Raw genomic sequence first — 25,389 nt, 5'->3', positions numbered from 1 at the left:
GGGTATTTTTCTATTCAGTATACTTCATTACTTGGAGCTAAACATGAAATATGGCCAGACAAAAGGCAATATACAGCTTATTTAAGCTACGAAAGTGCATCGTTGTGACATTATTTTAGGAAATATAGCTACATATCTCATTATAATCTCATTGCTACTTTTTATCCTTTCTTACTATTATCTGTCGACTCATCCTAGGTACTTGTAGGCCAATCACGACTAAGCGGAAAGATCACGTGATTGGCGGGAAGTACGGGCGCCATCTTGAATGAAATTCGCGGTGTCGTCTGTAAAAGAAAGTGAAAGTTTGCACCAAAATGGTCCGTATATATGTCCGAAATAAGGGGCGATACGATCCCAAGACATCAGAGAACCCTCTCCCGTTCCTAGATGTGGACAATCCCGGCGATGTACTTATAAAACACGTCAGAGAGGTAAGGTTTCTTGGAGAGGTTCCGGCATCTTTAGATGTGGCGCCATGCGTTTTCTTCAAAACAAAAATTATTCTTGGAACCATTTTATTGGACACCCCCTTCATGTAACGACTTAAATTTGTAGTCCCTGGGATGTCGTAGAAGAAGTGGAAGCAAAGATTGTGCCTCGCTCTTTGCCCTGTTTATCTCGAACTTTTTGCTGACTTCAAAATATGAATAAAACCACGTGAGAGAAATCCCTAGGGGGCGGGGTCGCGTTGTTGTTGTTGTTGTGCAAAGTCTACAAGAAAGCATTCTACGAAAGTCTGAAACTTTTAAAAGTCAGAAATTATTGTCATAAAAAGGAGTTGACTCCCACAAGGTGGAAAACTTGTTATTTGTGGCAAGGTATGAGTAGAGTAGAGTAGAGTATGATTTTTTTAATCCTTTATGATTTTTAATTTGCAGACAGTGAAAAGACGGATCAACTGCAAGTTAGACGAGCTGTACTACAATAACCAGTTACTGGATGAAGACAGGTATGTCTTGTTTACTAGCTATGATATGTCAACTAGGACATTATGTCAATTGTATGACAAATAGATAAATACATAGATTGTTTGTCAATTAAGTTCTCTACAGTAACTGCAAGGAACAAGAAGGCATCAGAGATGGCAGACTTCACCCCTTCATGCTGGTCAGAAACACATATTCACACACGTGCACACACACACATGCAAATACACACACGCAAATACACACACAGACACACACGAAACAGTACTTCACTCCCTTGGGGTCATGTATAAATCATAAATGGTAAAATTTAATTGAAGGTATGAAAGTACTGATCATAAGTTCAATCAAGATTAAGACAAACTTTGATGTCTTCATCCTAAGGTCTGTCGCATACTCCAATCTGCAAGACGGGACCATCCTGGAGAGTTGTAGTAACCCGTTCTGGGCCGCGTGCATGTACATCCGACTCCGCGCCGTGGAGCAGGAGGCCGCCAACAACCCGACGGACCAGAAGAAACAACGCTGGACCCACCAGTCTATCCTGAACAGGGCCGCGGCACTGGGGGTACTCTTCAACAGCAACAGGTTTGTGTCATATTGGATAATCCAGATAAGTGTTTCACTTTTGTGGATACATGTATTTCTGTAACATCTTATAAACTATGACCTCCGCACATCCCTCTATTCATACGTGTCACAGAAATAGGTTGAAACTAGCTTAGTCAAACAGTCCAACTTACAAATTACTTCATAGCTTCTCCCTGTATTACACATCCCTTAAGCTTGCTGTCAGGGGCTTTGCTAGTGGAAGGCTGCTTGATGCATTATGTTGTCAGCCTACAAAACATTGGACAACATATTGACAACAGTACCATATAGTAGCACACCTCCTGCTGAACAGTCTGTTTTGTATGTAAAATTCTCTTCAACTTCAAGATACATTTTGTGGCCCAGACAACTGCTCTGTGTCTTACGATGACCTGAACTTTGCTTTAGAACGTATACTTAGCATCGTTCAATCTGAAAAGATCCTATTGGCAATTTAGCACTATTTAGAGATGTAGTATTTCAAGTAAAGTGATAATCTCGTCCTTTCTTCAAAGTTTTGAGAGGCACCAGCCTCCACACTTGCCTACATTGCAAGACCTGTGGACGTGTCTGCAGACCAATGGCCGTAAGCCTGTCCACATGAGCGAGTTTACGCGGACAGCGTTACAGGAGCTCCAAGAAGAGTTCCAGAACATTGACGTCCACAGGAGAGACCCTCTGGCATCGTTTGTGCACCGTCACGCAGTCAAGCTGGGCTTTAGGGATCCAAATGGTATGTGTTTTAAAAAAACATGTATATTACACTGTAGATTTGTGTAAGCTATTGCAGCACCTGAATTTCTCTGCGCAGTGAAAATCAAACTTTATGGTATCTTTGAGTTTGCAGTGAAAGTAACAGGTTTCTATTATGTATTTCCAATGCTCCGTCCAGAATGTAGCGCTATCATATAAAAATGCAACATTGTTCTTATCTTACTGTGAATGAAAACTGTTATTTGACTCAAATTTTGAGTAAATATCATTGATATGTAACTTACATGTATGTAAGTTTTTGTTGTACACTTGTCTAGCTCCAGGGCCAGGTGATGGGCCAGTTAATGACGGCTCAGCTGCCCAGGGTGTCGTTGGTAATGCTTTAGGAGCGAGAGGAAACAACAACAACAGAAATGGGGGGAGAAGGAGGCAGAATAGACCCAGACCATGTGATGACTGTGAAGCAGAGAATGCCACAAAGTACTGTGCCCAGGTTTGCGGCTTTGGTCTTTTCTTGTACTGATATGAATGTTGTTATACAAAGCACCTTGTGTTTATGTAGATATCCATTTGGAAAAACTGTTGCATGCAAATTTACTAGTAGGAAGATACAAAAAAATTTAGGGATCCACCGTATGGTATTCTACTTATGTCATCCACACCCATGAAAACACATTTGAATCAAAAATGCACCAGTGAAAAAATGTGATGTCCTAAAAACAAATTGTAAGAACGTCAATTCCAACGTCTGAATCTGGTATTTGAATTTTGGACAGCGGAGCATGCAAAGCGCTTTCGAAGTATTCTATGGAAGCTCACATGATTCAAGTAGAAACCCGTGCGATACCTTAAAATATTACCTGGATTGAACATATTGCATATTTCACGACCCAGGTATGACCTAATGTTCCATACAATAAGTTACATACAGTTGACATCTGCTACATGCACATATGATAATGATTTTCGCTTGATCTTGTTCCATCCAGTGTGAAGGAGGACTGGTGCTGTGTCAGCCCTGTTGTGACAGATTACATCAGGGTAGAGCCAGAAGACATCACAACATCCAAGGTCTCATCAGTTATCTTGTCTTTCAGTTTGTTACAGTAACAATACAGAACAGGTGCCTATACTCTATTGGAATCATTTAATGCCTTGCTTAGAGCTTGAGAATAATCTTATTTGAATTTTTTTCTTGCCAATGCCATTCTCCAGTACTGTGAATCTTTGATTATTTTCCATGGTTTTACTTTCATTTTACACAGAAAAAATGTGCTCTTTATTACTACCGTTGTTTGATTTTAACTCAAAACACAGCGAATGCCTCCTTTCCCTTCTTACCATGAAAAGAAATCACTACAAACCTCTGTATGAATATGTTGTCTTTTCCTTTTGTTTACATCATCTGATAACCTTTTATATGACCTCTTTAGGTGTTGAAGAGGCTCCCAAGGCTGCAAAGTCTTACACCCCCAAGGTAAACGGGTTATGAACATGTATAGGACAAATGTATTCACAATATATTCAAATATATTTTAATAGCAATTACTTTTAGATGTGCCTCAATATTGCCAGTGAGTGTTTGCGAAAGTCTGTAAGTATACTGATCAGTTAATTGTAAGATTCAGTAGATATAAACTTTTTCATACACGTAGATATGCATTCTAGAAATTCATGTCCAGAGTGACTTTCCATGCATCCATGTACATGTATAGACAATGGAGGGATTCCATATAATTTAGAACTTCATATGTGCATGACACAGGAACATGTATACATGTACATGTACATGCTAAAAATCTAACTTTTACAGGCTTACAAAGCACCATTTGCAATGCTGGTGGCTCTTTTCAAGTAAGTGTATTTCACATTGCTTTGCTCCAAACTGAAAGAGTCTGTCTTAATACGTATACTGTACTTACATGTAGCCATTATTATTTTGGAAGTACCATATTTCACCTAATAATCAATTAGTTCTGATAACTTGAAAAGCTTTTTTAGCAAAATATGAACTTTCTAAGTTAGACGAGGACAAAAACATATTTTTCATGACTTCATGATGTACTGTACATTATGTGAGGACCAAAACATTTTATTTTTGCCATTCACAGAGGCTTGAGTCAGGTCCCCCAGATCATGAGTATGACGGCTGATGACATCAAGTCTCGAGCGCAGGTCTTCACCGACACAGACTTGTCGGACAGGGCAGCAGGTATATATACGTGTACCTCTTTAACATTTCTTGTATCATTCCATAGGATATTTGCACTTGTAAATCTTGAAACTTTGGATGTGGTTTTATTTTCACGTTTTTTGTGATGATGTCTCCACCTAACATTCATGAGACTGCAAATATATCTAGATTTCCTTTGTAGTGCTGTACTATAGAACTGTTTCAACACTGAAAATCTCCTTTTCCCTCCTACCATGAAATAAAACAAACATGAAAGTAAAGAAATTAAAAGAAATTTGTATGGTCACATGTGATTTACACATTGATAGTAAATGTACCTTAACCTTTAGCACACTCAAGTAGCCGTTTGGCACCCAATTCCATATTGGTTAAGCAGCAAGGAGAAGGTTAAAGTAAAATGCTAACCGCAATTTCCTTGGGTTCGAGTTTGTTGAAGCTAAATAGTACCTAACCAATTTTGCAGAATGAATAGACTAGATAAAAGATAAAGTGTGTTTATAAACTCTGCTCAAGTAGTGTTGTAACTGGTGTAATTATTTATTTTTGTAGGGAAGTTTTTTGGTGGGTTTGACAACATGCAGAACACTTTACAGATCAATGGGTTTGTACAGAGGGAGGCTGGAGAAAATGCCAGGTTAGTTTGTCATGCTTTGGTTATGGTGTTTGTACACTGACTTTCTATCAGTATTGATTGGTCAGTTCTTGATCAGATCAATTATTTTTACTGATATCGCATACTAAGGTAGATAGGTAATGGTAGTCCCATAGCCTTTTGGGACAGTTGGTTAGTTGTTATCCACTGTGTCTAGGATGCAGTATTGGAAAGTGGAGCCCATCCCTCTCCTTCTACCACCTTTTTCCTCCCCAACTTAAGTAGGGTACCTATTTTTACACCTGGGTGGAGTAAGGAAAGTCGTTCAAAGTGCCTTTCCCCAGGACACAGCATCTAGACAAGAATGCCAGGAATCAAACCAGTGACCTCTTGGTCTTGTGTCTGCTAGCCTAGCCACTTGGCCATTTGATACCACAAGATTGAATGCATACTAAGTATGCATGTTCATTGATTTGAAAAAATAACAATATTATTTTTAAAACCTAACCATAGCCAATTATAGCAAACAACAAGTCAAATCAAAATAGATATGATTGTGAAAATACATGTTATTACTAGTATGTGTCTTGCAGATTTTCCCTGTTGCAGCCTGGAAGGACTTTGGCTCAGAAGTGCACAGAGTTTCACCAGGCAGTGGAAGACCTTCTGAACGTGAACAGGGTACCGAAAGTACCTCAACTAGGAGGGTTAGTACTAGTAATTATATTTTATAGCATGGTGTCCCTAACTCTCTAAAAATGCAGACCTATTTTTTTTCTTTGAGTGGGAATGTGGAAAGCTCTCTCCCGTTGAAAAAGTTTTGGTAAACAAAATTTATCCTTTGTGAATATAGACACACATCAGCTGCCTTTGTTTTACAAAGGTGAGATTGTTAAGTGCAGTTTCACCAAAGTCTCTGTCTTTGACCTTGGCCCCATCCAAGTCTATCACAGTCACAATTGTATTTTGTAGTCTGGCAATAAGAAGGAAAAAGAAGCCCTGTCAATTTATTTGGCCACCAAAATCAGCAGGGACATTATGTACAGATAATGATAACAAGAAACATGATACCTGACTTTCGGCGGTTGTTTTTCAGAACCCAGGACTGCAAATTAAGTAGATATTTTATGGCGTAGTATCCCTTATTCTTTTGAAATGTAGACATATACATGTAGATTTTTCTATCAATTTATTTTCTATCATAATCAGGCAAGGAGGTTCACAAAAAACCATAACAAAGAACTATCCAACTTTCAATCGTTGTTTTTCAGAACGCAGTGTGGCCCAAGGCGTGTGTGCCTGTTGGTTGACTCCAAAGAGCCACTGTGTGAGCGTATGATGGCCCTGGCCCACAGACAGGGCGTGGCCGCTCAGATCAGGGATCTCCCTGTAGGAGACTTCCTCTGGATCCTGCTCCCCCCTGCAGCTGGAGTGGACTATGCTGAAGTGCTCCCCAATGATGAACAGGTCTGTATGTCTAAGATACTGTATATCTTGAAACGTCTGCAGTTGTTTTATTTTCGCTGTGAGTTCCACAGCAAATGAGCTCCACCGCAAATTCATGATCATAACACTGCAAATATGAATTTCCAGTGTATTGCTACTGTGCTACATAATTGTTTCAATCACAAATGTAAAACACTGTGAAAACCTCCTTTCCCCTTCTAGTTCTACCACGAAATAAAGTCCCTGTGTAAATAACTGAATTTCAATACTAATAAAGATAATTTAGATGATAAAGGCTTAATATTGCTGTAAAGAAAAATCCCTTTATAAGTTATGCTTTATAGTTACTAGCTTCAATGCCGCTTTTCCTGTTTATATTAACAGGTGCTGCAACATATAGTTGAACGTAAGACATGGGACGACTTGCAGAACAGTTTGAGTACCAGACGCTTCCGAAACCAAGTGGAGGCCATGAAGGTACAACATGTACTACAATCTAGAATTTAAATCAAATATGGACTGTACAGCCGTCATATGGAGCATACACTTACAGTTGAAAATAAAAGTATACCACAACTATTTTAAACTTAATCAAAGACAAGTTCTATATTGTGCTCAAGGTGTGGTTGCCTTTCAACATGGTACTTCTGGTGATAACTTGTACTGTTCTTTCAATTTATCAATATTTCTAATTGTGTCGAAAAATGTTACTGTGTCAAAGCCATTCTATGTTTGTATATTTCACAAACCCTTGTCTAGAACTTAAACATCTGTATATATTTCATGTGTGACTTAACAATATTTCTCCCCATATGTACAGAGGTGTGGGTTGAGAGACTTGTTCTACCTGGTGGAGGGACATCCATCTGATATGAGGGCATGCCCATCAAAGGAACAAATACAGTATTTTGAGGTGTGTGCAGTCACTTGGTGTTGAAGTCTTACATGAATATAATGAATTCATCAATATGCAATATGTACTAGTATTCTGTTAAACAAGTTCTTGTATAGTACTGTCCATTTTGAAATATTCATGCTGGTTTTATTTTCACACCGTTGCTGTGACCTGTCCACCACGAATATACATTTCCAATGTATTACTACTGTACTGCTTAATCAGTTAACCAGAAACTTAAAACACATGGGAAAAACTTGTAGTGCAAAATAAAGTCCCAGCAGGAATGAATGAATTTACAGTAATCCCTAAACAAGAAGATATTCCAGAATGGTGTTGAACACCTTACAGGTTTCTACATGTACATGTAGGCAATATTCATGCAAATTGTTACGACAGGTACTCCTTTCTGTTTCTATTTCAGAACCAGCTTCTGGACCTTGAGATGAAGGATGGCTTCCTGGTGAACAGGACCGGCACGTGGCTGAAGACTGCACAGTGGCTGCTGCAGCTCACAGCCATGGCAGCACACATGCAGAACATGGGTAAGACGGTCTCACACAGATGTTTCCATCCTGTCCAGCACACACAAGCATATCTGGACAAATTTATTTGATCCACTCATAACGGGAAGGACCCCTATACGTTTCGATAATTGTGAAGGGTTCTTTAACATGCTCGAAGTGTGGCTCTCCTTTAAGTTTAACACGGGACCTCCATTTAACGACCTAGCCTAGGGACATCCTTAACTGTAGCTAGGTACTCATTTTCACCTGAGTGAGGAAAGTCATGATACAGTCAAACCTGTCTATAGTGGTCACTCAAGGGACTGATTAAATTTGGCCACTATGGCCAGGTGACCACTATATAGAGGATATGGTCGACTCGAGCAATGAGTGACACAAGACATAAGTTTATACTAAGGTACTGAGTATTTTTTCACATATACACTGCACAGGTGCTTATAACATCTACAGTTCAAATTTTGTCTCCTTATTTTTGTTATACAGTATATCATACTTTTAATTTAAGAAATATTGCAATGACCATGCCCTACACAAACACATAAACTGCAAATGGTCTTCAATTTAGTTGACATGGATGTCCTGAGTTTACCAGTTCCCACGGCAAAATTAGTCAGCTGCCCCGCACTCTTCGCTATTATCTAGCGGACTTGTGCTCCAGGTTCTGAAGACTTCTGAAGAGACCGCCATTTTTCTTGGAAGTTTGATGCCTCTGTCGCCGACAACGAACGAAATTTAGCCATGTAAAACAACTTATTTTGCAACTGAACACCACCCATTTAGTTAACAACATTTTGAAACAAAGGATTGTTCCTTTGTTTCCACTTATTGTTCGTTTTCGGCCGATTTTCAAACAAAACATCGTGGCGAGTTCCCTTTGTTTTCAGCTTGGGTTCGGCTTCTACCATTATCCCTAGTATGTGGTATTCATTGGAAAAGTGGATCCGTTCATGCTTATTTCTTTCATAAATTTTGTACAACTTGTATCTTACGTCATAATATATCTGTATCGATACATTTCTAAGGTTTTAATAATGAAATTACTCTCGGGATGCGGTATTACAAAATAGATTTACCGTATTTAACCTACATATCAGTGGTATCGTCTGAACTCTTGTGACCTTTGCTGCGACGCCATCTTGGAAAAATGCGTAAATCTCGAAAATTCTTTATTTACCCGCAGAAAACGGAAATTCCGCCCGGAAAATTATATTTTCAAGAACTTAACACATCAGATACATGAATGAGTCTTCTGTTAAAAAGCTGCGGCCGTAATTTCGCCCAGTCCGACAGCTCAGAAATGACGATGTGCCGCGGAACCGAGACGAGTGTTTACAGCCACGTAAAAAATCAGAAGACACCATTTCTGGAAATACTTCGCGTCAAACTACGAAATTCTTTAATGTTTTCTTTATTCAAACACATTAAGGTTCTAGTTGAGCCCACGTTTTGGTGGCGCAGCGCGGAAATAAAAAGATTGTGAACCAGGCGTGGGCTGGCACGGCTCGGAGTTACGGCCGCTGATGTAAACAAAGGTACGCCGGCCACGGGTTTGCGGATTCGATGGGGTGGTCTACTAGGTGGGCTAGTGGGGTGGGCTACCTCAGCATTGTACCCTTTCTGGGCCTCAAGGCTATGCATGGGGGTTTGGCCTCTTATGGGATTGCCTTGAGGAAAAGATGGGTCACTCTGTGGGTGGGCCGGAAGGAATGCAACTGATCATATTGCTTTGGGGATGCTACAGTGGGGGGTGGAGGTGAGCAATGAGCGTACATTTACATCGTGCAGGAGTTTGTTATCCCCAGCTTTAGATTTTTAAACATGGAGGACCATGTTCCCTGTTCCTTAACTGCTCAGCCAAGCCAACAGGACAGTAGCATTGTGAAAGAAATGAGCAACAAAAGCAACACTAAACATTGTACAAACACACACACAACATTCCAACCCACGCTCATACTGACACACATAATCACAAATACATTTTACATTTGTATACAAGCACATGCATTTAGGTACATTCTAGTCTAAATGTGAGACATATGTTTTGAATTTTGTCAAACAAAGGCTCTCTCATTCCCTAGCTGCCCTATCCAACTTCCAGCTTATTTCCCCTTGTACCTCTTCCCTTACATCCTATTGTATACTGAGTACTTAGAAGTTTGTTTATGAAAAATGGCTTTTCTACCAGTCTTGGTGGAGTTCATTGCTGACATCTACCCCCCCCCCCCCACCTGCCATATGATCAGCTGTTGCCTTCCCTCTAGCCCACCCACAGCTTGACCCAGTTTCTCTTCAAGGAAATTCCATAAGAGGCCAAACCCCCATGCATAGCCTTGAGGCCCAGAAAGGGTACAATGCTGAGGTAGCCCACCCCACTAGCCCACCTAGTAGACCACCCCATCGAATCCGCAAACCCCGCCGGCCACGCTGTGACCGCGGCCTGACCACGCGCAGTGACTGCTATCGGCAGTGTTGCCGTTGCGGCCGGACCGAAAATTGGCTGACCGCGACCACATTGGACAGGTGACCGCTATAGACCAATTCTTAATGCTTATGTCAATGGGAAAAATCCAAGGGACCGACTAAAAGTGACCATTATGGCCAGGTGACCGCTATGTCCAGGTGACCGCTAACACAGGTTTGACTGTAATTGCCTTTCCCAGAGCACAACGTCGTCATGGGATCTTGTAAGGATTTTTCACTAAAGTTGTCAGCTTGTCTGTGACCTGCCTTAAATTAGGGGGTCCATACTTTGTGTTATATGCTCGATATGCATCTATTATCAAAAAGGCTGATAAAGTTTCCATGCCTTGACAGGTACCAGTGGAAGGCTGATTACCTATGCAGAATACTCCACCAGAGCCAGTAGTAAGAACCATGGTGCTCCTGAAGCCAGGCCCACGGCAGACTACCTGGGAGTCCACCGGTGGTCAGCTGACAAACTAGTAGACATGGTCTTCAGGTACTGTCTCACACATTGTATTGTTAGCTTGTAAATATCATGCAACTGAATAATTAACAAAACCAACCAACCATATAGAAAGTTTTTCAACACAAAGGATGTATTTCCCCATAATGCAATATATGAAAAGCAGTAACATGTACCCATCCTTACAATAAGATCACAATCACAATATCATTTCGAAAGTACACATTTTTGTACATCATCTCCCCCAATGCAAAAGCTTGAATTTTGTGTCTTTGCCATCCTTGTAGGCAATTCCACAATGAGACCGACTTCGGTGAAGCAGCCAAGATTGACCTGCCGGACATTGCCCCCACCCAGAGAACACCAGGGAGTCGACCCCTCCTGATCATACATGACCTGGAGGTGTACAATAAGGTTTGTCACATACCATAGTTACTGTGTGTTCCAATGTATTCACAATGCTATATGCATGTAGGAATACATGAATATGTTTTGTAAGATCACTGCCACTGAATGGCACTTTTTCTTAGTCAAATTTGTGTTTAGTTATAGATTCTTTCAAATATACATTTTTGTTACAACCATTATCATGTCTATTAAAATTGCAAGCTTTACTGTTTGGCAAGTATAGGTTTTGCCTATAAGTTATTAGTCGTTTTTGAATGAAATGGTTCTTGAATAGAGAATGGTAGACATAAATGGAAGAGTAGCTGTCACTTAGAGTCTTAGGTAGCCAGCTCAAGTAGTGAGTTGTTCTCCAATAAGCTCCAACTTCAATAAACATGTACAATATTGTCTTGTAACTGTTACAGAACAGTCAGAAGTTCAAGGACAGGGCCCTGGCAGAGTACCTCAACCAACAGGCTGGAAATAGAACAGTCAGAGGTACACAATAAACTCTCTATTATCTTGTTTATACATGTCAATACCATCCTATGTGTCTCTACATTTGTATTAGGGAAAGTATTTCCGCACCAACAAAGGTCATTCAGCAGACAGGAAAACGTTGCTGCACCAAGGAAAGTATTTCAGCATCAAGGAATGTACTTTAGCTCCAAAGAAAGCACTACGGAAGGGCATTCAGCACCAAGGAAAGCGTTTAAGGACCTAGGAAGTCTTTACAGCACTTAGGAAGGCCTTTCAGTACTAGGGAAAGCTTTCAGTCCCAAGGAAGGCGGTTCAGCACCAAGGATTGCCATTTAGTACCAAGGACATCTTTTCAGCACTATAGAAACCATTTTAGCACCAAGGAAATTACATCAACCTCAAGTGAAGCATTTTGGCACTCTGGAAATGTTTTCGGCTCCGAGTCAAGTATTTCAGCATTAAGGAAAGCATTTTAGCTTCAAGGAAAGTATTTCAACATGAAAAAGTTCAGGTCAGCACCAATGATTGCATTTCAGCACCAAGGACATGCAGGAAAAGAGTGGCATTTTGTTTACAAGTGATATCTTATTGTTTGTGTTCCATGAATGTACAGAGATAGTGGACACCATGCTGGGGGCCAGTGTGAGAGAACTGATTCACTTTGATGTGTTCTGCTACTGGCAGCTTTGGATGCAGGTAAGTCTTAGTCCAAAATTAGTTGCTTTTTACATTGCTTAAAAAGATTAATATTTGTTATATCATGTCTTCAAGTACTGTTACAGTAAAGGATTTCATTCCCTACAACAGGGTGTAGTTAGTCCACTATGCCACTGTTACCTATGATTTTGCAGTAGGAGGGAAAGAGAGGTTTTTGTGGTATTTTAAGTTCACGGTCAAAACAATAATGTAGCCCAAAAAACACATTCTCTGTGTCATGATTCAGCAGTGGAGAGGCAATGCAAAATAAATCTGCTGCAGATATTTCAAGACTCACGGTAATCTGCCCATGCAAATTGTCACTAGTTGTATAATACAACAGGCTGTATATTTCTCACCACAGGTTCATTTAGGCTGCCATGTGAAGAGGACAGAGACAGCAGACGAGACCCAACGACTGGAGAACTTGTACAGACAAAGCCGCAACAATCCGGCACCGGACGAAGCACAATTCTTCGACAATTTTCTGAACAACAATGATGACAATGTTGATGATGATGATGATGATGAAGATGGTGACTATAGAGGAGGTGCTCCTCCCATAAGGAGAGGCAGAGGGAGAAGGGTGCAGGGAAGAGGCAGGGGCAGAGGAAATAATAAGAGAGGAGCTGTCAGACCACAACTGTGAGTCATACAAGCAATATATTAACCTTTATCATGCCAAGGTACAGTCGTAACATTAATAAACAAGACTAAGGAGGTTTGCAATAGCTTTCAATATGCACATCATTTGCATGTAATTTGCATATTTATTGACCTTTCTCAGGCTGAACTTCGATCAGAGCAGTGTGTTATCCTTCATTTTGACCCTTTGTATGAAATAGTACATATAGTTGCCCTTCCCAATTTCTTATACATTAAAATAGCTTAGTACAATCTGTGTATTTTGCTATCTGTATTGTACCCAATCTCCTGAAACATATTTAGGCACATTGTTTATTTTCTCTCTCATAGACCTCCTAACAACAGAGGAGTAGCTGGCCCCACCACTGCAAACAAAAGGAGAGCCCCACGGGGTAGAAAACAGGACCGTTCCAGTGTGGAACTGCACAATGATCCACCTTTGCCTAACATCGGAGCAGACACTGCTGGTACTGTGGATGAAAGGATGGAGGTCGATGAAGGTAGAAGGCTGGGCTCACTCTCCACTGACGATTTTGCACCAGACTCCCAAAATGAGGACCTCATGATACAACAGGTAAAAGTACCCACTTAAACCTTTAGCACACTGAGGTAGTAATTTGGCACCCCATTCTTTATTGGATACAGAGTTAGGCAGCAGGGAGAAGGTTAAGCCTCTTAGCATTGCTATGCTGCATTTGTATATTTTTGCTAACCTGTCTTTCATACTCTATCAATCTAAACAGAAAAGGTCTAACAAGACTTGAGATATAGGGTGCATATTGCACTTTTGTGCACCCAGAATTTGAGCTGTGCACCTAATTTTTGACTGGGTGCACCAATGCTCTTAGCTATTTGTGTACGTTTACATATCAATGATAAAGACTAGTAAGCAGCATATTCTTGACATAAAGGAGGTGGGAAAATGATAAAAACTTTATTGTGTGACTTAAAGTTAGCCATAAAACTTTATATATTCAAGCTCTAAAGAGAAACACTAAAGATTTGAAATTAAGTCTTGCTGACATTCTACTTGATTCTATGTTGTGCACCCAAAATTGTTTCTGTGCAACTAGATTTTTAAGTTTGGTGCACCGATGTGTCTATTCTCAAAAATGAATTTTGCTCCCTGGTATCTAAGGATGTTACATGTACATCTAGACTATTAAAGATAACACTGAAGTGAATGTATTTCCTATGCTATGTAACTATGTACCAAAGTGACCATTTTTTATTACTATTGACAGTTTTGGTATGCATTTTCTTATGTTAGGCATTGGAGCTGAGCAAGGCAGACTACCTTCCAGCTGCAGAAATGTATGGTGATGAAGACAAGACAAAGGATGTTAACAAGTAAGACTGCTCGTAGTTTTGGCTAATCTGTTTGTTGTGAGATTCATGCAGGGCTTTCTCCGGGACCCTTCCCTCCATCCCAGGACAGAAATTTGCTTGTTGGGACGGACAAAAATTATGACATGTAACTGATGAAATGTATTTTCGTAAGCTGAAAATGACAAGGAAAATTAACAACATGGGTTCGCAAACAATGAGTGGGACAAAAAATATCTAAAGCTGGAGACAGCCCTGGATTCATGTAAAAAAAAGTTGTGCATCTTTTAAGTTTAGGTTATATACATGTAGTTCAGTTTATCTTGTTACATTTTTTAGGACAGTTTACCTTAGGAAACTGTGTCTTTAATACAGTCAAATTTGTACATTTCTTAGGGATGAGGAAGATCAGCTTGCAGAAGCTCTTCGCTTAAGTCTGATGGAACACGAGAAACAGACATCCACCACGCAGGAGCACTCTGGCATCCCAGACAAACAGCAAGACATTGGAAACATCTCTAACACTATCCCCGCCGAGAGTCTAGACGAAACAGATCCCATAGAAATCATTGATTCACAGGAGGAAAATGAAACCGTCGCTGAAACTGATCATGAAGGCAGGGCTTACAAAGATGTTTCTCTGGAAGAGCCAATAGAAATCATTGACTCTCAGGACACGGTTGTCGAAGAAAGGGATTGTCCCATAGAAGTCAGTGATGATTCGCAGAACACAGGTGCAAGCAGTGAAGCTGTAAAAGATACTGGGGCTGTAGATCCTACTCAGAGCTTGTCAGACACTTCCAAAGAGTTGCTGTATAAATCTGCTACAAAGGAAGATTCACTGATGACCACAAAGACTAACAGTGAGAAGACAAATTGTTCTGTAGAGCAAGATGTGAATGCAAGCAGTAGTCTTAATAATATTGAAGCCATCAATACTCCAGAAAGTGCAATCGACAAAGAATCAGGCTTTTCCGATCCAAGGCTGTTAGGACAGTCTTCTGATTTAAGGAAATCTGATTATGACAAACTTGAAGAAATGCAGAATAAAGTTACTAGTTGGCATGTCCCAAGACACTACCATTCAAAGTGAAGATGGCCAAGATGCCATGCCATTTGATTCAAGTATTAAGTTCAATGACAAAACATTGAACAGTACAGGTAATAGAAGTCCGACAGATGACAGGGAGAAAGTGGACTCAAATACTGAAAATGTGGAAATAGACCCTGACCTGGCTCTGGCCATCAAACTGAGCCAGGAAGAAGCAAAAATGGCTCATGAACGATCTGCACAGGTACGTCATGTAGAAAGGAGAGTCACAAGAAGTAAGGCTAGCTGTAGTAGCCCTACTGCTGCCCATGCAACAGATAAACCAGACGTTTCTGCCACAAATGTAGAAGGGCTAGCTTTAGAAAATCAGACAGGCTGTGGGAAGGAAGAGCTAGATCCAGACTTGGCATTAGCTCTAAAGTTAAGTGAAGAAGAGTTCATAGCTTCCCAGAAACAGGACGAGCAATTGATACGACAAAAATTGTTGTAGGTCGAGCAAAGCAACAATGATTCGAGCGCTAGCCCTGAGGTTCTGGAGTCATTTTCCAACCATGAGAAAACTGTGACTGTCGAGGAGAGTTCTCACATTTCGTCCCGTGCAATATGCAATGACCAAGTGCTACCAGATGTGCAAAAGGATGAACCATTTTCCTATGTGGAAAATAGTATTCAAGAAGAGGAATTTGCAGAAAACTTTGGCCAAGCCTTACAGACCAGCAGACATGATAGAGACAGCCCAGAAGACAATGAAAGTAAGCTGAAAGAACTAGCAGCCTCCCTAAGTGGGAATGCAGGCACTCATTACCTCAAGGAAACATTACAAGACTCACAGGATTCACAGGACTTTGAATCTCAACCTGATGATATGGACCAGGATCTAAGCCTGGCACTGAAGCTTAGTGAAACGGAAAACAGAACCATACCTCCCATAACAGACAATTGTGGTGGAAAGAACCTGTATACATCTCAGAAGGACAAAGACAATAACCAAGATCTTCAAAAGGATTTTGAGCTAGCTGTAAGAGTGGCCTTTCAGGAGAAAGTGGATTGTGATCGCTCTTGCTCAAAGTTAAAGGAAGTAGATACTTCCCAAATAAAAGAGGAGGAAACAGTAGAGCAACACAGTCATGATAAAGATTTTGAGCTGGCAAGAAGGCTACAGGAAGACTTGAACCAAGAGGCCTTACAATCTGAAGACAGCAAATCTGTAGAACCGGTGAATTTGTTAGGAGGAGTTCAGTCTGGTGCAAAAAGAAAACTAGACCTTCATTACGAGAAGGATCTGGAACTGGCAAAACAGCTAGAAGCAGAATTGAATAGAAAACCTACTGAAGTAACGAGCTCTACAAAAAGAATCAAAGTTGAAGTTGATCATGAAAAAGATATGGCATTAGCTAGGCAACTGGAAAAAGATAAAAACTCTTCACAGACACAGTATGAGAAAGACTTGGAGCTGGCTAGGAAACTCAGCGAAGAGTTAAATTCCAGTGGACCAGGCAGTAAGGATAACAGCAGTGCTGTTGGAAGTCCGAATTTGAAAAGAACGTCAACCCACAGCAGCGGCTCCTCTGGGATCAGTGAAGGTCCTGCTGTGTTCAGAGAAAGGAGAAGGGAGAGGGAGAAGTCTGCACAACAGGTATAAAATACATGATTTATTCTATTTGTACCTGGTTTTAAAGGCTCAGTCCATTTTATAAATGTATGAAATAGCCCACACTTGGATGCTAATTGTTCAACATGAAGCACATGAAGATTTGTTCAGTATAAAAGAACTCCATTCATAAATGTTTGGCTTTTGCTACATGTATTATGATTATTGTAGTTCCTGTACAAATGTATGTACATAACGTTGTGTACTTCAATAACTCAGCTGGAAGACTACAGAAAGCTCCAGGCCCAACACTACAGGACATCTGCAGTTGGAGCAACAGGTGGGATATAATTATAACTACAATGTTTTACCAGTAAAGTCGGCGTGGCGTAACGTTTAGAGCATTAGGTCCCGGGTTTGATACTCACCATGCCCCGACATTGTGCCCTTGGGAAAGGCACTTGACACGACCTTCCTTGACGGTGGAGTGACGCCCACTGAGCCACTTTGGCTAACCTGTCAAAATGTGTGCCAAAAACACACTATGGATTTGGTGCGCCAGTGTGCCAACATCTACACATTGACATCCACCAAGAACCGTTTAACTATTTTTTTTTAACCAGTAAACTGAATTTACTGAACTACATACACATGTACATGTATGCCTTGTATGAATGCAATGATTCACCTCAGCTGGGTGGATATTGTGTAGTTGAATAATGTTATCAAAGGAGGCTTCACAAATGCTGTCTGCTTACCCAGTCACCATTTATTTCAACCTTTGCAGCCACCACCACTAAATCAACTCCAGTGTCGACACCCCAGCGCCTATCCCAGCATGCATCAGGGCACACTGCCACTGAAGTCTTCACCATGGATGATGATGATGATGATGACCTTCCTGACATAGCACCAGGGTATTTACAATTCAGATATTTTTTAAATGATGTTAACTTCAAACTGACTAAACAGGGAAATAAAGTATTGGAATGGGACCTTAAAGGGGGGGGGGGGTTTAAGATTATGTTAACATTATGTTATTTTAGCCCAGTCACTATCTTTCAGACAATGTTTTCCAGTATCAGGTTTGACAAAAGATGTTTTTATGTCCTTTTTTATGGAAACAATTGTACATGTCTAGGTTGCCACCACATGATGCCAACCCTGGTACTTCAAGTGGCACAAGGACACCACCAACTCACCAAGTAAGCCTCACACTTCAATCACTGGTTGTGTATTCTGTAGCATCCTACATTTTATGTTTGTACAGTGTATTACCTTTTTTGGTATAAAAGTTTGCTATGATTTCAGCAGAACAATTTGTATGGAACTAGAAGTAAAAATGATTTCATGACAAAGGATTAGATATAAGGTTAAATTTGTAAATGTTTGAATTTTACTCATAGCTTGTGATAGTTTTACTTCAGTGTATATCATGATTAGATGTACTATAGACATTAAATGGTAGACATTTGTGGAGCTACAAGGCAATACTGGGATTCAAAACCTCTATGCCCATAAGATTCAAACAGGCTACTAGTTTTGTGATCAATGAGATTTGTTGTTGTTTACTCAATGAGATAGTGTATGCATTGTTGTGTTTTTTGTCTTCACCCACTACAGCGGACCTCCTCAAGCTCAGCATCAACATCTACATCCAGACCAAGCACCAGTGATAGTATGAACACCAGTGATAGAGGTGATACCAGTTCATGTAGTGGTACCCCTGCTCCTGATGGTCCCCAGCCCGGCACCCCCAGACAGAACACCACCACGTGTGGCTCCTGTCGTCAGCAGGGACACAACAGGAGCAGCAGACGGTGCCCTCGCTACTTCTGCGAGGAAGAAGTCAGGAGGAGACAGGTATTTTGGTCTCCTGGTGATGTTATACATTTTTTTAGGTTACCAGTAACCTATCCTGTGACCTAGGTGGTCATTTGGATGCCATGGAAGTCACCACTTTCCTCCATCCCATTGAACCCTCAGCCTTGAGTTACAGATTCATTGAGATTCATGTATAAATCCTGTTGCAAGTTTTGCTTTCAGCTTGTATTTTTATCATACTTTCAACTCTGCTTAGACATTCACTTACATTGTATAAGTTTCATAAATTCTTGTCCACATGTTTAGGCACAAGCAGACAGGAGACAAGCCAGGGCAGAGGCTGAGGAAAGGGACTTTAGGAGTTCGCTGGGTAGACTGGTCAGTGTTTGTTCTTCGTTGTGTGTTTCTGAACTAATTCTGACAAGTGAAGATAAAACATGTCCCTTTGAATCTGGAAAAACACCGGTAGTTTAATTTGGCAAATCCAAATAATTTTGCGCCATACATTTCAACATGGCTAGATGTACAGTGGTATTTCACATGTTTAAGAGTTCCTTGAATTTTGTGTTATCTTAAGGTTGACTCTAAAGTAGCATTGTCCAAATGCCTCCTAGAGTGTCTTCCCAAATTCAAACTGACCAATGCTGTAACATAATTGTGTGTGAGGGAGTGGGTTTTTTTGTGTTTGAGAAGTCTGTCATATTTTATAGGAATTGAAGATGCAATAACAGCAATTAGTAGAGTCTCTTTTAATTACATGACTTGTAGTTTATTATTCTGACAGCGTACTTTAACGATTCGTTTGCTCATGTTAGGAGCGAGAGCGTGAGGAGTCGGCACATGTGCGTTCGCAGCTGAGACGACAGTTTGAGGAGATGGACAGAAGGATGCGGGAGAGGGAGGAGGATGCACAGGCCGTCATCCAACACCTGGACAAGGGCAGGAAGAAACGCAAGAAATAACAGAGTATCTGTATCTGTATCTATAGTCTACAAGTTGTAGGGAAAGTTGCAGGGAAACTTTACATAGGTTCATCATTCACACTTAAAGGCCATCATCCAACATTTGGACAAGGGCAGAAACAACAAAAATAACAGATTATCTGTAATCTGCAAGATTTAGGGAAACATAGATTTGATGATTACAAAAATCCTGTAGCTACATAGATTTGATGATTAGAAATTTTGTAGTTTTATAGATTTGATCATTAGAAATATTATGCAGTTTTTACGTTTTAGATTTTATCAGTGGTTCATAAGTAGTGATTCATATGTTCTAAAAAGCATATTTGTGTTCTTATTTGTGCACCATTTACTAGTTTTGATTTGTTTTGTTTTTTGATCACTTAAATTTCTCTATTTGATGCAATGCAGAAGATGCTAAATCTGCATTTGTTTTTATTAATTCAAACTTAACATCTCAATTTTTGTGTTGCAAGTTGAAGAGATTTTTATGTTGAACTTCACATTTAGCTATTTAGATTGATGCTCATCACTCCATGCTAGAAACTAGTAATTTATTCACAGAACTATTGACTTTTCAACTGTTGTATTTGTAGCTTCTTATCTTAACGCTTAAACTTTAGTTCCAAGTTCAAACCAGTAGTAATTTAGTTAGTATGAAGAACACAAACCCCCATATGTGCCAAATGTGTGTACATGGAGTATATCATGATGACTCTGCTCATTGTCAAGCATATTGTGATATACTTGATATAATCATTTTTCTCACATTTGCACAGTGTGCATAGCAACCTATACTCCGTGTTAAAAGGTCACAAATGGTATAGAACTTTGAGACGTGTAGTTTATACATAAAAGCGATTTATTTTTGCACCAGATTATTTATATAGCTAAAATTACCAAGTCATGTATACCCACTAACACAAACATGATCATATAAAGAATGATACAGTATTGACCATCTGTGATTGTGATTATTCATTGGTTGATGTGTCAAATTATTGTATGGTTTATTACTGAGGTGGTTGCTTGGTTCAGTTGATTTCTTGGTTAAGTGAGCTTCACTACTTTGTTTAGTGCAAGTAAAGATCTCGATATAAAATCCTATTCATGCATGGGTTTTATCCATGTATAACAAAACTACCTTTAAAAGTATAGCAACTGTAGAAAGTTGGACTAAAGCCTGTGCTGTAGATAATGCCGACGACTTGTATTTCTTAACTATAGTAGAAAATTTGATAGTGCTATTGCGCTAAGATATGGTTTACTGGTACAACATGTTTCTTGTAATGTACATGTATCAATCTCCCAGAAGTTCCACTGCGTATATCCTCTCCACTTCAGATGGAGGGAGACTTCTTATGATGTCCTCCACCTGCCCAAGAGAAGATAAAAACAGATGCAAAGAACACAAGATGAGAACATTACTCCAGAACAAAGATACATACTGAAATTATTTTAACATAACAAAGTAGAACCATGGTGAAAACTGGCCTCCCAACAGTAAATTCGTCTTATATCTGAAATTTCTAAGCAGATATTGGGAGAGATTGTAACCTTTTTCTGACACGCCTACTTCCTTGTTTTATTTTTCCGTGTTCATGGTTACAGGTTCCTTTTTTAGGGTGAAGGGGGAATATTTTACAGTCTGGCAAAGACTAAAGCTATCTGAGCTTACCGTTGGGTTCTCTGTATGTCCGTCAACGGCGTCTGTCCCCGTCTCGACCGACGTCCTTCGCGCTCTGACCAAACGCGCTCCCTGGCGGTTGAGATCACTCACGACACGGGTGAGTAAGCTGATGAAATCCCGAAACTCCTCCCCCTCAACGTCTGCTTGTGTCAGGTCGTGCACCTGAGGTAGCGAGGGGAAATGGTTTGTAACGTTACATTGGCCCGATTTACACACGCGTTGTTGAGTCGACTCATTACTGTGCAAGGAGAGCCCTAGGCCACTCAACTTCCCATGAAGCGTTTTCTTGTAGGAAAACTCCTCTTAAGCAGCTCTTCACACAGCCCCCAGTCGACATCGAAAACTTGTGTGTCAATAATGTTCAAATCAATTGCCTTTGCAGCTGTTTGGAACAATTTTTTTTCTATATGTTGTTCAATGAAGCAAAAGAAATGACAGTTGCATTGAAAACTTAACACCACTACTTTGATATATGCAACTTTACGTACACTTTGTACATGTTTCAACAGCGTAAGTCAAGCTTGAATGAATGATGCGTTGGAAGCATTATTTTGCCCAGGGGAAAACACTCATTTCGACATGAATTTTATTCAAATGAAACCACCGAGAACATTTCTAAATACCTTTTTCATGTAATGCTCCAAACAGTGTTCCATGTAGCACAGATCGGGCACCAGGTCCGGGCTGATCTGGAGTAGAACTTCAGACAGTCGGAAGAAGCAGAATATGAACAGGTCCGGCTGAGTAAAAGAAAAACACAGTGAAAATGGAACGTAGAAATGATGCTATCTATCTATGTAATATAGTACATGTATGTGACAGCAGGATTGCATTTACAGATGACCAGGTCGTAGAAAGAGTTTCTTAAGAAAAGAACATTCGCCAGAAGTGTCCTTACTTGCAGAATGACCGATCTGCTGGAGGTTGAACTGTTCTTGTCCTCAAACACGATCTGTGCCATGGACTGTGACGTCATCCCTAGAACGGCGACGTACACCTCAGGTTTGTCCAAGGCGCCTGTACGATGTAACCGATGGAGCGCCTCGGCCGCGCTTTCGCCCAACCATGTTCTGACGGACTGAGGAACTTCGGGGAGGTCACAGGGTCTTCCCTCGCTCTTGTTATGCGTGAGGTATTTCAACGCGAACGCTTGTTGAGGCTAATATAAAGACAGACCCGAAGATAAGTAATCAACTGAATCAACTAAAACGTTATTATTATTACTGATTGTTTTCGCGAACAAACGCCTTCTAAGTAGACGGGTCAAAGGTCTTTGGAAGTCGGTACTGACCCCCGTCCCGTTAAGCGGTTCGGCAGGGTCCTCTGCTGTCCTGAAGAAGATCAGAGGACTAGTCGAAAAATAGTCCAATCCTTGCTAGAAAATAATTCTACCTTTACCATATGTTTATTTTTGTTTGTCTGTTTGCTTGTCGGATTCAGGTGCTATTAGCTAGTGAAGACGTACATGTACCTGCTGTCCGTCTACCACATCCTCCCCTGCAGAGTCCAGAATCATCTGTATAGTGGCAAGGCTGCTGAACGTAACTGCCGGAGTCATTTGTGCACTATCGCCGTAACCAGGTCTGTATATGAAGGATAAAAAAAGTCAACTGTTTACAACAATAACGGGGTCAGAGACAGGAATTATACATTTCCAATTGTACATTCAATTTGAGTGCATTTCCTCTCATTTTATACCATTATTATGACAGATAAACCGGTCTTTGATATTGAGCTCTTTGGAAAATGGATCAGTACGTTTTGTTCGCAAAGCTGCATTTCTTGTTTACATTCACTGTCGGCTATCTCGTATTCATAAATAGCCTGGAATCCAGACCTATTATAGCTCCCGAGTCTCTCTTTGCGGAGAGAGACTCGGGAGCTATAATAGGTCTGGATTCCAGGCTAATTCATAAACCCTCTATGTATATTGATATTCTCCACCTCCACAGCGTTTGTATCGGCACTATGTATAAATAGGAAGTACACTAAAAACATGTTTACAGATGCGTTTACGGCAGAGAGAAGACTGTTAATCATTTACCTCATCAAAGAAAGCATCGCCTCACACAGAGGACGACAGTACTCCACGCTCTCTTCCACCGGGAACTCAGACGTCATGCCTTTGGCCCTTTTCCCGTCCACGCCACGCAGAAAACTGGCCAAGAAGTACGTAAAGAAGCCGTTACCAAGCTCCGTATGGGATAGAGATTTCTCCTCGCCCGCGCAAGATGCCAAAATACAAACTTTCAATCCGCTTCTTTCTGCTTCAGTTATCAAGCGTTCAGCGAACAGTCCTGCATAGCAGCAGTCAAGGATGAGTATTATGTACCCTGTGCAGTTTTCAAGGGCCTTAAAAATGTCAATGGGGGCTATGATAGTGTTTATTGTCCCTTTGAAGTCGGCCGGTGCCAGGAAGACTCTGTCGCCATGTTTGGTCAGCATACAATGTCCAGAGAAGTAGAAGACGAGAACGCCGTGTTCTCCAACCTTGGGAGAGTAGCTACATAGAGCGGTCCTGATGGCAGTGGACGTTGCACCAGGCTGGGTACGACTGTTCAGAACGGTCACCTGTTTCTAATGAGGAGAAATAGAACAATGTGAAGTGTATGTGAAGTTTAAAATGTCACGGCATTAGTTGGAATTAATTTTATCAACAGTTAAAGTTTACAGTACTCAAATTAGATATCGATTATCAACTAACCGATTCGAAGTGAGCAATTATTATTCTCCAAGCAGAGGTTTCGGTGCACCATAGGGGGAGGAGTAGCCGCGATTTTTAATGTCTACCTTAATGCGGTTACTCCTAGCCCCCCGACCGTAACCCTGCTTGAAGAACAAGCCATTATCAAGTGATTTTTATACCACACTTTACAGGTGGACACGTCTGTTAAAGGGAATGCTTGTGCAGAAACGGGAATCCTTCCACTAGCGTGAGATTTAGCCCGTTAAAAAGATAGAGGTCATAGAGTGCGGCGAAGCTTGTCATAGCTGACCTCGCTAAACATGGGTGTTGGGTTGAAGTCGACTAATGGGAAAGTTTGAGTAAAATATGGGTAGAGTCCGAAGGCTTGTTTCGGTGCATTTCTAGTTCTTAGATACTCACTCAGCACATGTGTGCTTACTTTGGGAATCTCGTATGTTCCTGTTAGAATACTACTGATGAGGTTAGCATCTCCGTCAGCGGTGGTCCCTAAGTCGGTCACTCCGGCCTCCGGACATAGCTGCCTCCCAACCCCTGAAGAACAAGCACGAGGGAAGAAGGGGAGGAGATGAGAGATAGAGATTTATGTGTAGATGAACGATTGAATGAACCTGACGTTTGTTTGCTTTGCAATTTGTCCACTTTCAATTCCTGTGAAATATAACACGCCAGGCGATCTGAAAACATCAAAAACATGTATCATATGACAAGGGAATTAGTCTCACTATGTGTTGTGTTGTCCTGAGTCGTGCTGTACTGTGTTGTGCTGGGTTGTGCTAATGTTGTATTGTGTTGTGCTGGGTTGTGCTATGTTGTATTGTGTTGTGCTGGGTTCAAGTGTATTGTGCTGTGTTGTGCTATTCTTTGCCATGCTGTGCTGTGTTGTGTTGTGTTGTGTGTTGTATATTGCGTTGCGTTGCGTTGTATATACGTATTGTGTTGTGTTGTGTTGTGTTGTGTTGTGTTGTGTTGTGATCTGTTTCTGTTCTGTTGTGTTCACATACCTGAGACTACAGCATAGCTCGCTCCAGGGTCGAATCGGAGGGTTCCCTGGGCCTCTTCGGCACAGGGAGAGCTAAGGTACCGAGACATCACCGCTGATCCCTCGGTAGTAGGTCTGTCCGTGTGTTCGCTTAGAAGGGAAGGGACACCATCTCCCTGCAAGGTTTCAGACGCCACACTTTTCCCTATCACCGCCATTGGAGTTACTTTTGAGGAA

General features: G+C 40.8%; 3 protein-coding genes across 4 annotated transcripts; 2 read left to right on the top strand and 1 right to left on the bottom strand.

Annotated features, from left to right (window-relative positions):
• The first annotated feature begins 220 nt into the window (after nt 1-220).
• On the top strand, nt 221-15,441 carry LOC136443895 (uncharacterized). The gene is made up of 23 exons (XM_066441268.1): nt 221-434; nt 882-952; nt 1,314-1,517; nt 2,036-2,253; nt 2,552-2,727; nt 3,224-3,305; nt 3,668-3,711; nt 4,048-4,088; nt 4,346-4,446; nt 4,978-5,062; nt 5,614-5,727; nt 6,292-6,487; nt 6,851-6,943; nt 7,287-7,379; nt 7,786-7,906; nt 10,703-10,847; nt 11,102-11,228; nt 11,627-11,699; nt 12,295-12,377; nt 12,742-13,022; nt 13,353-13,596; nt 14,293-14,372; nt 14,745-15,441. Exons 1-23 carry the CDS (start codon nt 318-320, stop codon nt 15,439-15,441), a joined length of 3,486 nt encoding a protein of 1,161 aa, XP_066297365.1. The 5' UTR covers nt 221-317.
• Nucleotides 15,403-20,735, top strand: LOC136443252 (general transcriptional corepressor trfA-like). The gene is made up of 7 exons (XM_066440418.1): nt 15,403-17,035; nt 17,270-17,330; nt 17,778-17,907; nt 18,132-18,195; nt 18,614-18,853; nt 19,121-19,192; nt 19,630-20,735. The coding sequence occupies exons 1-7, from the start codon at nt 16,265-16,267 to the stop codon at nt 19,774-19,776; spliced, it is 1,485 nt and encodes a 494-aa protein (XP_066296515.1). The 5' UTR covers nt 15,403-16,264; the 3' UTR covers nt 19,777-20,735.
• LOC136443251 (uncharacterized) lies at nt 20,317-25,389 on the bottom strand. Of its 2 annotated transcripts, none has more exons than XM_066440416.1 (8): nt 25,175-25,389; nt 24,592-24,704; nt 23,511-24,043; nt 22,932-23,049; nt 22,365-22,625; nt 22,090-22,206; nt 21,455-21,628; nt 20,317-21,151 (listed from the first exon to the last, which is right to left on the bottom strand). In XM_066440416.1, exons 1-8 carry the CDS (start codon nt 25,368-25,370, stop codon nt 21,077-21,079), a joined length of 1,587 nt encoding a protein of 528 aa, XP_066296513.1. In that variant the 5' UTR covers nt 25,371-25,389; the 3' UTR covers nt 20,317-21,076. The 2 variants fall into 2 exon arrangements, with proteins under 2 accessions (XP_066296513.1, XP_066296514.1); XM_066440417.1 differs by having other exon boundaries at nt 22,938-23,049.

This window comes from Branchiostoma lanceolatum, chromosome 10 (genome assembly GCF_035083965.1).
Source record: "Branchiostoma lanceolatum isolate klBraLanc5 chromosome 10, klBraLanc5.hap2, whole genome shotgun sequence".
Lineage (NCBI taxonomy): Eukaryota > Metazoa > Chordata > Leptocardii > Amphioxiformes > Branchiostomatidae > Branchiostoma > Branchiostoma lanceolatum.
Note: the sequence above shows the minus strand (reverse complement) of the source record. Positions and strands in the feature narration are given on the sequence as shown.